At 48.6% G+C, this 12,867-nt stretch overlaps 4 protein-coding genes across 4 annotated transcripts; 3 read left to right on the top strand and 1 right to left on the bottom strand.

The window, feature by feature from the left end:
- Window positions 1-2,131: 2,131 nt before the first annotated feature.
- Window positions 2,132-3,607, bottom strand: N7487_005603 (uncharacterized protein; the record flags this gene model as incomplete). The annotated part of the gene is made up of 2 exons (XM_056873350.1): window positions 2,132-3,493; window positions 3,548-3,607. 2 exons carry the CDS (start codon window positions 3,605-3,607, stop codon window positions 2,132-2,134), a joined length of 1,422 nt encoding a protein of 473 aa, XP_056731070.1.
- Window positions 3,608-5,365: 1,758 nt separating this feature from the next.
- N7487_005604 (glutamine amidotransferase subunit DUG2) lies at window positions 5,366-8,599 on the top strand (the record flags this gene model as incomplete). The annotated part of the gene is made up of 7 exons (XM_056873351.1): window positions 5,366-5,602; window positions 5,688-5,813; window positions 5,866-5,997; window positions 6,051-6,593; window positions 6,652-6,838; window positions 6,890-8,175; window positions 8,252-8,599. The coding sequence occupies exons 1-7, from the start codon at window positions 5,408-5,410 to the stop codon at window positions 8,597-8,599; spliced, it is 2,817 nt and encodes a 938-aa protein (XP_056731071.1). The 5' UTR covers window positions 5,366-5,407.
- Window positions 8,600-9,515: 916 nt separating this feature from the next.
- N7487_005605 (putative LaeA-like methyltransferase) lies at window positions 9,516-10,796 on the top strand (the record flags this gene model as incomplete). Its single annotated transcript, XM_056873352.1, has 4 exons — window positions 9,516-9,640; window positions 9,796-9,900; window positions 10,006-10,271; window positions 10,372-10,796. The coding sequence occupies 4 exons, from the start codon at window positions 9,516-9,518 to the stop codon at window positions 10,794-10,796; spliced, it is 921 nt and encodes a 306-aa protein (XP_056731072.1).
- A 322-nt stretch (window positions 10,797-11,118) lies between these two features.
- N7487_005606 (MDR family MFS transporter) lies at window positions 11,119-12,861 on the top strand (the record flags this gene model as incomplete). The annotated part of the gene is made up of 4 exons (XM_056873353.1): window positions 11,119-11,133; window positions 11,190-11,527; window positions 11,608-12,067; window positions 12,118-12,861. The coding sequence occupies 4 exons, from the start codon at window positions 11,119-11,121 to the stop codon at window positions 12,859-12,861; spliced, it is 1,557 nt and encodes a 518-aa protein (XP_056731073.1).
- Window positions 12,862-12,867: the final 6 nt, after the last annotated feature.

Consider the following 12,867-nt stretch of genomic DNA (forward strand, 5'->3'; position numbering starts at 1 on the left):
CGGGGTTCCCCCAGCATTTCTTAACTACTGAGTTTGCAGATTGAAAAGCAGAGTCCCGTATTGTTACGGTGCTACAAATGATATGTTCTTTGATATCAACCCATCTCAATAATAACAAATTGAAAAGGAAAAAAAAAGCACATACTAATTAAAATTCTCTGGCTTGTGGCTTGTCTGGCAACCCCGATCGCCTGTTCGTTGCCGACTGTTCGGCCCAGCATTAGCCAATGGGGGCGGTGCTATGCTAAGTCTCCGGCTCTTTGGGGGCCATCCATCTGCCGACCACAGTCAGATCACGCTCCATGAAACTCGGTTTCGTGACTTCGATCATTACGAGGGCTGTTTTGTTCATGCAGGTTTCATATTGACAGGCTTCACGGCAGATAATCGGATTGGGCATTGCCGATTGCATATTGCTTTTGATTCAACGGTTCGATGAGTACCTTGCTGATGTATCAAGCACTACTAGACTTTTAAAGCTCCTGGAGCCGATACAGTCCATCATCCGGTCAACTGTCGTTCGTTCCAGAAGAATGCTCTTATCATTCCATGCTGGGGACAAAACTGCAATACTTTGCACACATTCTTCGCCAGGTGGTGATAATGTTAGCAAAATCCCTCGAATTCCGTTTTTGAGAGGCGGCACGCCTCTGTCTTTTCAAAAGTACCCTACATGGATGTCTATTTCCAGAGCTCTATAATATGCATGTAATATAAAGTGCTGCACCCTGAACTTACGCACAAGTATCCACTAAGGAGTTTACGCTGCCGATCATCGGCTTTCTTTGGACACCTGACAGCTTATTTGCCGGATAGGGCTATGTAGATTTAATTTGAATGACCGTGATCTCATAACAAACAGCGCCTTCGCTTTCGCAGTGCGAAAAGATCCTTGGCACTGTTTCCCCATATTTCGGACTAGACCTTGCTAATCACCAATATCACATGTGCGCTACTGATCCCTGAAGCCCCGGAGAGCCTCTTCGTAGCTTAGTGTATACGCTCAGTACTTTGTCTCCCTATCACAGACAGCTAAATGCAAGCATACCATTCTCCGTCTCCAGCACGTGAAGTTCGAGCTACGAGTCATCATGTTCGGAGTGGGTCTCATTGACACCATACTCGAGACAAGGGTCTCTGGAGTCAGTTCGTACATAGAAAGGAGGTTAATGATACTCCACCTGAACACGCAATTATTGTAGGGAACCTAACCTGCGAGTCTAGCCTCTGACTATAAGACATTTCCCTTTTTGCTGGATGCTATTGTTTGAGACTAAGAGCCTCTATACTCTATGACTTATGCCTTGAAAAGCACAATGGCTAGATAATCAAATATATAGGTGCATGTTAGATTTGAGAACGGACATGAATTGTTCAAGAAACAAGGAGCTAGGCTGGAGCTAGGAATATGAAATCTAAAATGTCAATGGATATATCTATAACTATCCATTGGCATCTCCACATCCGCAGGGATAGTGAAAGGGCCGTCCATCTTATAAAGAGTGGACCGTCCCAATGTTAGTAGAGCTGGAGGCTACCCGTCAATCTACTTAGGGTCATACTACCACGCTAGATAGATCGTGTGTGCTCAGGTGGTAATCCGCATCCTTCGTTTATATTTTTACTTAACCTATAGAGACTCGACAGTCGTGATCTTGTAGTTGAGAATTGACGACCTTAATGGCTTACATCAGTTGGCTGGCGATTGGTGGATGATATATTAACAGAATTTTAAATAGATACCAACAGCAAAGGACGCGTAGTAGAAATATGTATGATAGAAGATCTCTGTATTTAAGATATGCAATGCATGCATTTTTTTCCTAGTTCAGTAGGTGTGTAATATACAGCAGATGCCGCCAACGAACGCCAAAATATGCCTGCGTGAAGCGACTGCATTGCTGAAAGTGGCAAGAAAAAAGAAGAAGAAGAAGAAGAAGAAGAAAAAGGAAAGAAAAAAAATAGAATGAGAGGAAGTGACGCATAACTCATGGGTCGTCGTAAGAAGCGTTGGGTGGATCAAGGCTGCATGAACCATATGAGATGCATATCCACCCATTAATGACATCAGGGAAGGGTGGATCCATATATGTATGTACAAATTATGATTCTGTCAGGTGGCGAGGGTGGGTCAAGAGGAAGAGGTGAACATGAGTCGTAGTCGGCTGGGACCTTTCTTTTTCTCCTTGGGTCGTTTTTCGGTTTCGGAGATATAGGTGCTATGTTTAGATGGTGCGCGACTGGGGGCATTACTGGGAGCTCGACTAGGAGCTCTGCTTCTGCTTGGTGCCCTGCTAGGAGCTCTGCTGGGGGCTTTTGATGGCGCTTTGGATCTGGAGGAGCTTCGTCCGAAGAATCCACTCGGTGCCTCCGAGGGAGCCTTCGATCTCCGTTCGTGCCGCTCTGATGGTGCATGCGATGGTGCATGTGTCGGAGCTCGGGTGGTACGTGAACGGCGGGAGCGACGGGATGAAGCGACCGATGCATCTTCCTCGAATTTGAAACGAGGATCCCGCCGCGCGCGAGCAGTGGTCACATCGATGCCAGACATGGCCGCAGCGGTGGGTGTGATGAATTCGCCGTCAACAGATGTTCCAACGCTGTAGGCTTGCTCGTCAGCGACACCGCGTCTCCACATCTCAACAGAACTGAGTTCTTCTGTGTTCAACTCCATCATTTCTTCCATTTCCATTTCCGTCTCAGCGGGCCTTCCTTCTTCCCCGATAGCGCCAGCTTTGATTCTTTGGATAATCTTGTATCCTCCAAACATGACTACCGTCACACCTAGACCGACTCCGGCAGCGATGAGGAATTGAGGACTGGAAAGGAGAGCGAAGACGGCTGGCGCGGCTGACTTGAGGGTGGTTAATGCGGCAGGTGCCATCTTGCTGCCCAGGTTGCTGATCTCCGCGAGAGTCAAGGCGACAGCGGCCATGGCATCGGGGTTTTTCTGGAGATGGGCGATAGTCGCGGTAGCACCATGTTGCACACAGTGTGCTTCTTCGAGAAGCCACTGTGCTTTGTTGACAAGACCATCAAGCTGTTGTTGGTCATTTTGGGGCTCTGGGGGGTTGTATCGAGATAAGGCTGCATGAGAGGCGTCTCCATATGCAAGATCCATGTCGATATGCGCATCGGATCTTGACCGAGCCGTTGATGGGCGAGGGGTATCTCGGACCGACAGATCGTGATGAGTATGGCGGCGGGCAATTGTCTGCGGGTACTCGTAATGAGAATCCTGCCGCGATATAACTGTCTGTTCATCATCGTAGTGGGACGAAGCACGATGACTGCGGCCGCTGTGATGTCTTGATCGAGTCCCCCGGCTTCGTCGAGATGGCGCTACCGATGGCGCATCATCGATCTGATAGTTGGCCAGTCCTTGGAGTGCTTGTTGCTCTGCAATTTTTGCATTGCGTTCTGATTGGAAGGCGGATTTGCGCTCGCGATAGGCGTTTTTGGCATGGCTGAAAACACCAAATAATTGCTTGCTCTAATACTTTTGGTCAGAATGCGGGGTTGGGTCTCCGCTGAAGATCAAACTTACGGTGCTCACAACTTTGCCGGACTTGTCAATCACAGCGATCGTTTGACCAAAAGGCGCCATGGCGAATAGTAAGTCGTTCTGACGACTTTATCGAAAATCAGTCATCAGATGGTCCAGATCGACGGTCGACAAGGAAGCGGTGTAGGGTAAAAAAAAACAGGGTTAAAAGAACTGTCCGGGGTATAGATCAAGTATGGAAGAACCGAGCAGGGTATAAAGGAATAAGCAAGGCACAGCCCTGGGGAGTTCTTAAGAATGCAGTTGGGTTGTTAACCTCAGGCCTTTATCAGCGCAAAGGTCCGATCGGAGGAGTCCCAACGAGATTTTTAAGGCGTGGGAGAAGTGATGCGGAATAGGGAGGCTGGGGATCAAGCGCATCCACGTTGGGCAGAGCAGCGAACAGGGCCAGGCTGCAGGAACTATAAGGCAGAGTAATTGGGTGCCACTTTAGGAGGCAGACACGTATCAACAGGCTCAGTAGGTTCGATGAGCTCACATCGCATATCACACTTAAAGGCTGTTGGGCGCCAAAGTCGATATTTGCGGTATAGCTGCATGTGCCGGGACCCGGAAGAGAATTTCCAGGGAAAACGAGATCATATTATTATATTTAGATTGCATCGAAGGGGAGTGGGAATGGAACAGAGATAATCCTTGCTCTTTGACATAGGTACATAGTCTGCATTCACATTCGATCAGCTGTTTCGACGATGGAAGAAGGCCCAGATGCAAAGAGCGGTGACATCTGACCTCTGATTGGCCATCGGGGTCACCGCCACTGTGGCTGGTGCCAGCTGTACCACTCAGTGTCAGCCATGTGTGGCGGTGCTGAGGCGTTAACATGTGAGGACCGCGTGATCATTTCGGCTTATCTCTTTTCTTTACCTCCAGGGAGATATATTTATATGTATTTTGGTGTATCTACGGAGTATACTCCGTATACTCATTGGAGCTATCTTCCCGCAATGGTGATTTAAAGACCAGAATGGCGCAATTACTGTTGTATCACTTGATTCCGAGTCATTTGCAAGGGTTTCGTAAGATGACCCTGGACACATTGATCACAGATGGGCACCTGCAGGCCAATATTTCTAGTCCAATACTGAAGGATGAAAACCATCAGGGGTTGTACGTAGGTACGTACCCAGGTCTCCGGCAGGATCCTACAAAGTACTCCATACATCTAGGTGTCTTTCTCCCTTATCAATAGAGAGCTCCATATTGGAGTGCAGATCAACATCGGTGTGCGTTTCATTGTTCTTTTTTTTTTCTATGAACCGTTTTTCATTGATACTGTCAATCTCACTCTGGATCTATCTTAAAATCTAAACTGAATCCTAAACCCCCTATATCATGACCAGCCGTCGCTCCAGTACCCCTTTAGCACGGCTATTATGGGAGCCAAGGTGCGTCTCATAGTGACGAATTCCAAGAATATTCCATGAATGGACACGCGACCGTGGCATAAACAAGCCAAACTCAATTAATTCGACAACTAATTATTTCTCCCTGTATAGAAGGACATGCTGTCAGAATCAAAGGGATGCGAGGGATGGTGAGTCAAATATTTTCTCGATGGTGCAATACCTTCTTATTGTTATTGCTTTTTTGTTCCCGTGCCGCCTTGATGATTCATTTTCCCATATTCCCATATTTCTTAATTTTTTTTTTTTTTTTGAAACAACATTGAAGTTCTTTAACCTCAAAAAAAAAGAATGGAGTGAATCCGGGAAGATTTCCAGTGTTCTGTTTGGTTGATTTTTTTGAAGCGGAGAGAATCCGAGAACACCAACATCACTTCATTCTCCACGTTGAAACCCATTGCAGACCATTGCAAATTGCAAAAAGTATAGACTGATCATGGATTTAGTCGAATCAGAGAGCACCTCTGAGGAGGATCAGAAAACCTGGGACTCTGATTCTCATGTCGATGCCAGTGCCCTTCCTAATAGTGACTGCGGCATCGGCCACCGCGTGCTTGCCAGTCGCTCCGTTCTCGCTCTGGCCATTGATGAACAATGTGTTTTCGCTGGTCTGCAAGGAGGAGATATTGTTGTAAGTTAGTTTGGATTGTTGCTCCAAAATGTCTACGGCAATGTTTTTTTCTACTGCCAAGGTCCGACGCTGACCGGTTCATCAGGCATGGTCCCTTGAAACATATGATCTTGTGGCATCAGTCCACGCACACAAAGAGAGTGTGCTAGGTCTCCATCTCTCCGAAGATGGAAATTTACTATTTTCAAGCGGTGGCGACTCTGTGGTCAATGTGAGTCATGCAAATGAAGAATCTCACGAACCGGGATTAATGACGCGGATAGGTGTGGTCCACGCGAACATTTGAGCGTCTCTACTCCATTTATTCACACCACGATGTGGGTGATATATTTACAGTAGTCTATTCATCGGATAACCAAACTATTTACTGTGGTGCACAGAACACAAGTATACAGGTATATCTAACCCTTGTCTGCGCCCTTCTTTAACGGTATTCTAATTTGGACAGTGGTGTGATCTCTCCGAGGAAGGATTGTCATTGAACCAAGCATATTCCGCTCACCCATCTAAGCGGACGCATCGTTTCTTTGATTCCCGAGGACCAGATGGTACTCGGGCTCCGGGATCATCAGATGGTGCTCTCTCTGACGGTGGTCGTGTGCTGAGCTTCAAGCGGGATCATCATAAGCTCTTCGCGCATCATGGATACGTCTACTCCATGCTTCTAGTCAAAGGCCTGGTTGAGACTGCTCCTTCCGAGGAGGTTCTTTTGACTGGTGCGGGCGATGGTGTGGTGAAGCTGTGGCGCCTGGGTCAGGATGCTGGCGCGGCTCCATCTCCAATTGCCAAGCTACAAAATGGAGATCCTGTGTTGAGTGTTGCTGTTGAGGGATCACTACTCTACTGTGGTTTGGCGGGCGGCGCCCTTAATATTTGGAATTTGGACTCTCAACAACTCGTTAAGCGGATCACTAGACATACTGGGGATCTGTGGGCTGTGCACGTCATCCAGGGTGTCGCTATCTGTGGTGACTCCAGCGGAACGGTCAAGGTACACACTGATTGAGATTTTTGTCGCCTTAGAATCAACTTCCGCTAACCTCCGATAGAAATTCAACTCCCGCTTCGAAGAGATCGGTGGCTGGGTTGCTCATGAAGGAACCATGCTCGCCTCGGCTGCTGGACGGTTCAAGGATCGCCAGATCTATGCCACTGGTGGAAATGACAACTCAGTGGGAATATGGGATTTGACTGAATTCTTTATGACCCAGGAAGAGCTGCCTCCGATCAGCAACGGTACGTCCCGTACACACTATTCCCGTCGAATACTTGCTAAATCTTACCCAGATGAAATGGTCAATAGTCTTGCAAAGTTCGTCTCTTTCAAGACGATCTCAGCAAGTCCCAAATTCGCTGGCGAATGCAACCAGGGTGCTGCTTTCCTTCGGCGACACTGCAACTACCTCGGTGCCAAGACCAAGCTCCTGACTACTGGTCAAGATACCAATCCCATTGTTTTTGCTAGATTTAACGCTACCTCACCCGACAAAGTGGACAAGACTATCCTCTTCTATGGCCACTACGATGTTGTAGGTGCGGAGACGAACCGACCCAAGTGGAGGACCGATCCTTACCAGCTCACTTCCATTAACGGATTTTTGTACGGCCGTGGTGTCTCTGATAACAAGGGACCCATTCTGGCATCACTGTATGCCGCAGCCGACCTCGCCCGGACGAAGACCTTGAGATGCAACGTCGTTTTCCTCATTGAGGGCGAGGAAGAGTCCGGATCCCAAGGTTTCCACGAGACAGTTCGCGAGCACAAGGCTCAGATCGGGTCCGTGGACTGGGTTCTACTGGCCAACAGTTACTGGCTTGACGACTATAACCCGTGCTTAACTTACGGGCTACGTGGTGTCGTGCATGCGAACTTGGTCGTCACAAGCGACCATCCTGATCTTCACAGTGGTATCGACGGCAGTACATTGCTGGATGAGCCAGTCAAGGATATTGCCATGCTTCTGTCCACAATTGTGGGACGCAAGGGTACAATCAATCTGCCCGGCTTCCACGATGCTGTTAGGCCTCTCACAGACGCCGAACAAAAGCGGTTCGAGGCCATTGCCGATGTATTGCTTCTGCAACACCCAGAGATCCCCAACAGCCAGGCGCTGATCAAGTCGCTTATGCATCGCTGGCGTGAACCCGCCTTGACCGTCCACTCAGTGGAAGTCCCTGGAAGCAAGAGCGCAACGACCATCGCGCGCCGAGCCAAAGCAACCCTATCGATCCGTATCGTACCAGATCAGCACGCCGACGAAGTCGCAGCCGACCTCACCGCCTATGCACAAGAGCAATTCGCGCTGCTCGACTCCCAAAACGACCTCACAGTCGAAATCACCGGTAAATCGGACGCCTGGCTCGGAGACCCAGATAACGAAATCTTTGCCACGCTGTCGGAGGCGATCACCGCAGCGTGGTCCCCGGCTCAAGAGGATCCGAAACGCCAATACCCGCCCATCACACAATCACCAAACACCCATCCAGCGGGCAAGCCCAAACCCAGCGCGGGACCGATCCCGGAACTCCGCCGCAAAGACTCCGATGACAGTCTGGCCTCGCATGTTGAGCGGGTAATCTCATCAACGACGACCTCATCAGCGGGTAAGGAAGCTGCGCGCAAACGGTCCACGCAAACGGCCGCCACAGTGCCAACGTCCTCCACTCTCACACAAGCCACACCAGCGTCGTCTGAGGAGTCAGTCGTATTGCCCATCCGGGCCGAGTCTGCTGCGGATACCAAACCCCCCCACGGCAAATGGGCCAGCTGTTGCGTCTGGCGCGGGCAAAGTGAAACCGATGTTCATCCGCGAGGGCGGGTCCATTCCGACAATCCGGTTCTTGGAGAAAGAATTTTCGGCCCCGGCAGCGAACTTGCCCTGTGGACAGGCCAGTGACAACGCCCACTTGGATAACGAGCGCATGCGCGTGGAGAATTTGTATAAAAGCCGGGAGATTTTCCGGTATGTGTTTGCTAACTTGGTGGATAAGTCTTGAGAGGTGTCAATTTCCTTTTTTGGGGTCTCATTTTTGTAAAATTAATAAAATTATAAAACTATTTTTTGAATTGCACTCGATGTGTATGTTTTCCGAGGCGGTGACTTTCTTTACCTGGACATTCATTACATCTGGAATCCTCCAGACCAATAGACTGTAGACATAGCCCACACATTCCAGATAACTCCCAATTAACATTTAACGCCATGCTCCATAAAGAGGGCAGAAAAATTCTCGAATCGGATAGCCTCAGTTGCCCCATACTCCACCGCTCGATATCCCAAGCCTCACACCAATCCGTGTCCCCGCATGGAGATCGTCTAGTCCCGACGCTGTTAAGCTCTTAGACCTTGGAGCTGTTGTACAAAGGTACACTCCCACTTCCGATGTACAACGTCCGGGAACGTTTGAATTTCCAATTCATAATTCGATTACACACATGTGTTTCGTATACACGCAGCTGGCCCCTCCATAGGAAGGTCGATGCCGTCTGTACATTGGCTGATTCTGGGTTTGATGCACTGACCAGGGTGTGGCTAGCCTAGAAGGAAACTTGGTTCTAAGCCGGATAGGGGATTCCATGCATGAAGCTGGCTTTGTTTGAACAGGCATTACCTCGTGTCCCGACAACTTTCACTGCCCGAGATCTAAGAAAAGTACTGGATAGGTCAGTTATGTGTTCGATCGTGGCCCGGGGAAGTATACTAGTGTATGGTTATTCTGTGGAGATCGGGGCTAGTTGGTGTTTTTTCTTTGTTTGCTGGCATAGTTCAAATGTTGAGATGATATGTAGATATGGATTTATGGATGGATGGATGGAGATATTTAGATAATTGTTAGATCAGATAATATAAGAAGGTGCCGGTCACCTTTTAAACTACCACAGACCAGACTTACCTGGGCTTTCACTTTCAAGATGAATAATCTTCCCTTTCAGAAGCTCCTCTCCAGTTTATCTAGACCTTTCATGAGTTTCGCAGATATGGTTGGCGTTTCTCGCTCGGTCTACATGTTGGACCGAGACCAAGCGGAGACTCAACGGTATGTGTTTGCTTGACTCCCGGTCACATCTTTGAAGGATATCTCAGATATACCATGTCTCTAACATCCCCCTGTCACCAAACTTGGAGTTCTTGCAGGGGTTCCGACCCGGCAGCTCGGGTCCCTCCGATTTGGCTGGTGCTAACATCTTCTAGTCTCAATAACCAGCATCGCTTTCTTGTCGATCTCTCCAACCTCATACATCCGTCGATTCCAAAAGACCAACTTACAGCAGTGGCTGATTTGGGCACTGGCACTGGGTATGTTAATTTCCCTAGCACTCTTTTTTTTTTTTTTAAGACAAAAGAAAAAGAAATTTGAAACAAACAAGAAGCCACTGTCACACAGAAGCTAACTCACCACAGCATCTGGCTCGAAGATGTCGCCGATCTCCTCCCCAACAAGTCAGTCTACCTTCACGGCTTCGACATCTCCTCAACTCAGTACCCACCACTTCACGAGATCCAACGACCTGGCCAAAACCCAATCCCATTAAGTGTCCACAACGCACTGGTCCCATTTCCAGCGGAGCACCGTGGCCGATATGACCTCGTACACATCCGACTCCTCACCGCAGGCCTGAAACAAATTGACTATATACGGGTGCTTGCCAACGCGCGTGATTTGCTCAGTATGTTTTCCCTTCCCTTCCTTTCCCTCTTTTCTCTTCTCTCTTCCCTCGCCAAAAGAATACCTACTCTCAACCTAGAACACCCAATTAACAATCACAGAACCAAATGGATGGATCCAGTGGGAAGAAGTTGACCACACATCGTTCTGCACAGACGCAGTTCCCGAGCCAGAAGTGATAACCCGACTGCGTGAATGTGTGATCGAAGCCATGCTGAAGATGGGCCTGTGGCCTTTCGCTCCACAGCGTGTGTTCGACGAGATTTCCACTAATGGGTTTGCCGATGTCGTCCGGGAGACTTATACCACTGCTGGGAAGGAGTATCTGCAGCCTATCGCACAGAAATGGGTCGCTGGTGTGATGCGTGCTCTCGTACCGCCTTGCATGGTTGTTATTGATCAAGCTGAGGATATCACACAGGCGCGTGAGATGGCTGATCAGTCGGTTCGTGAGTTTGAGGCCCATTGTGAGACTGCAACGGCGCTGGTTAACTTCGGGATTACTGTTGGTCGGAGAGTGAATTGATATTTCGTGCAGACTGGGAGGCTCCCCTTTTTTGACAAATTCATTTTCACCAGTGTTGGATCAACACGTAGGTAGTCTTTTCGCAAATGAAAATGTGGGATTCATTTCAAAATCCTCCATGTTCTCCCTGTTCTCTCTATCCTCGTACCAAATAAACCCAATGTGCCCCACAAAACGCAATCCGGGGGAGAAAATCTTTCCGAAATCTTCAACTTCCAAAAAAAAAATTAAAATCTTCCCTCCAGATCTACCAATGGAAGCATCAATGGAAATCCAAGAAGCTCCGCCCAAAGGGCGAAGCAAAGTTCAAGTTACCGCAATTATGGTAGCGCTTTCAGTAAGTCCCACGGACGCAGAACTAAAACCTCATATTCGTCGACTAATTCGCACTAGTTATCAATGTTTATCGCCGCGCTAGATCAAACTATCATGGCGACAGCGATCCCAACAATCGCAGCGTATTTCCACTCTTCGGCTGGCTATACGTGGATTGGCGGAGCATATCTTCTCAGCTCCGCCGCCAGCGCATGTATCTGGGCCAAGCTTTCTGATATCTGGGGACGGAAACCTATCTTGCTTTTGGCTGTTGGGTGGTTTTTCCTCAGTTCCATTATCTGCGCTGCTGCTACTAGCATGGAGATGTTGATTGCTGGTCGAGCGCTGCAGGGTGTCGCTGGTGGTGGTTTACTTCAGCTCGTTACCATTATTATTTCGGATTTGTTTAGTGTTAGGTATGGGACTTTGATTATCTACAGGATGATTTTGGCTCTTTATGCTTGTTATCGAGGGGATTTACTAACTGTTGCAACAGACACCGCAGTTTATACCTCGGCCTGATGGAGGTTATGTGGGCTTTTGCTGGTGGTGTTGGACCTCTACTTGGCGGTGCATTTAGTCAGTATGTCACCTGGAGATGGACTTACTGGATCAATCTACCGATCTCTGGGGCGACGTTTGTGCTTCTTTTCTTTTTCTTGGATGTGCATAACCCCAAGACGAAAATTATGGATGGCGTCCGCGCTATCGATTGGTTCGGTAGTCTATCTGTTCTGGGTCTTACTCTCATGCTTCTATTGGGATTGGACTTTGGTGGTGAGACCTTTGCCTGGAAATCACCGCAGGTCATCTGTCTGATTGTCTTCGGATCTCTATGTTCCTTGCTGTTCGTCTACAGCGAGAAGAAACTGGCCAAATATCCTTTGATGCCTATGGATATCTTCACTCGATTCTCCAACATTGCTACCTTGCTGGTAGCCTTTGCGCATGGATTTGTTAGTATCTTCATCCCATTGATCGTCTTCAACCACTGACTACCCTATAGGTCTTCATCGCCGGGGAATACTACATCCCCCTCTACCTGCAATCCGTACACGGATCCTCACCAATGGGCTCCGGCGTTCTCATTCTCCCACTCGTGGTAATGGAAGCATTCTCCGGCATGTTCACCGGCGCAATCATCCACCGCACAGGTCGATACCTCGAACTTATCTGGATCGGCCTGGTACTGATGACCATTGGAAACGGGCTATACATCAACCTAGGCGTGGGATCCTCCGTCGGCAAGATAGTCGGGTACCAGATGCTCAGCGGTCTCGGTGCCGGATTCCTTTTCCAAACACCCATCATCGCCATCCAGGCCATGGTCTCGCAGGAAGACACCGCAACCGCCACTGCAACCATCGGCTTCATTCGCAATATGGCAACCGCGGCTTCCATTGTGATTGGCGGTGTCGTCTTTCAGAATAGTATGGGCCAGAGACAGTCCAGTTTGTTGGCTTCTGGTATGTCAAGCAGCATGGCGGCTCAGATGTCTGGGGATTCGGCAGCTGCGAGTATCGAGTCGATTAAATTCATTACGGATCCGGAGCAGTTGCTTGCTGTCAGGGAGGCTTTTGCTTGGAGTTTGAGGAATATGTGGATTCTTTATACGTGCATGTCTGCTGTTGGGGTGTTCTTTTCGGCTTTTATTCTGAAGACTAAGTTGAATAAGGAGCATGTGGAGACTAAGACGGGATTGAATGTTGAGAAGACGCCAGTCGTTGAGGAGAGTGTACATAGAATATAGATTCTT

Source organism: Penicillium crustosum (assembly GCF_028827405.1).
Source record: "Penicillium crustosum strain IBT 35664 chromosome Unknown utg000002l_segment0_segment0, whole genome shotgun sequence".
NCBI lineage: Eukaryota > Fungi > Ascomycota > Eurotiomycetes > Eurotiales > Aspergillaceae > Penicillium > Penicillium crustosum.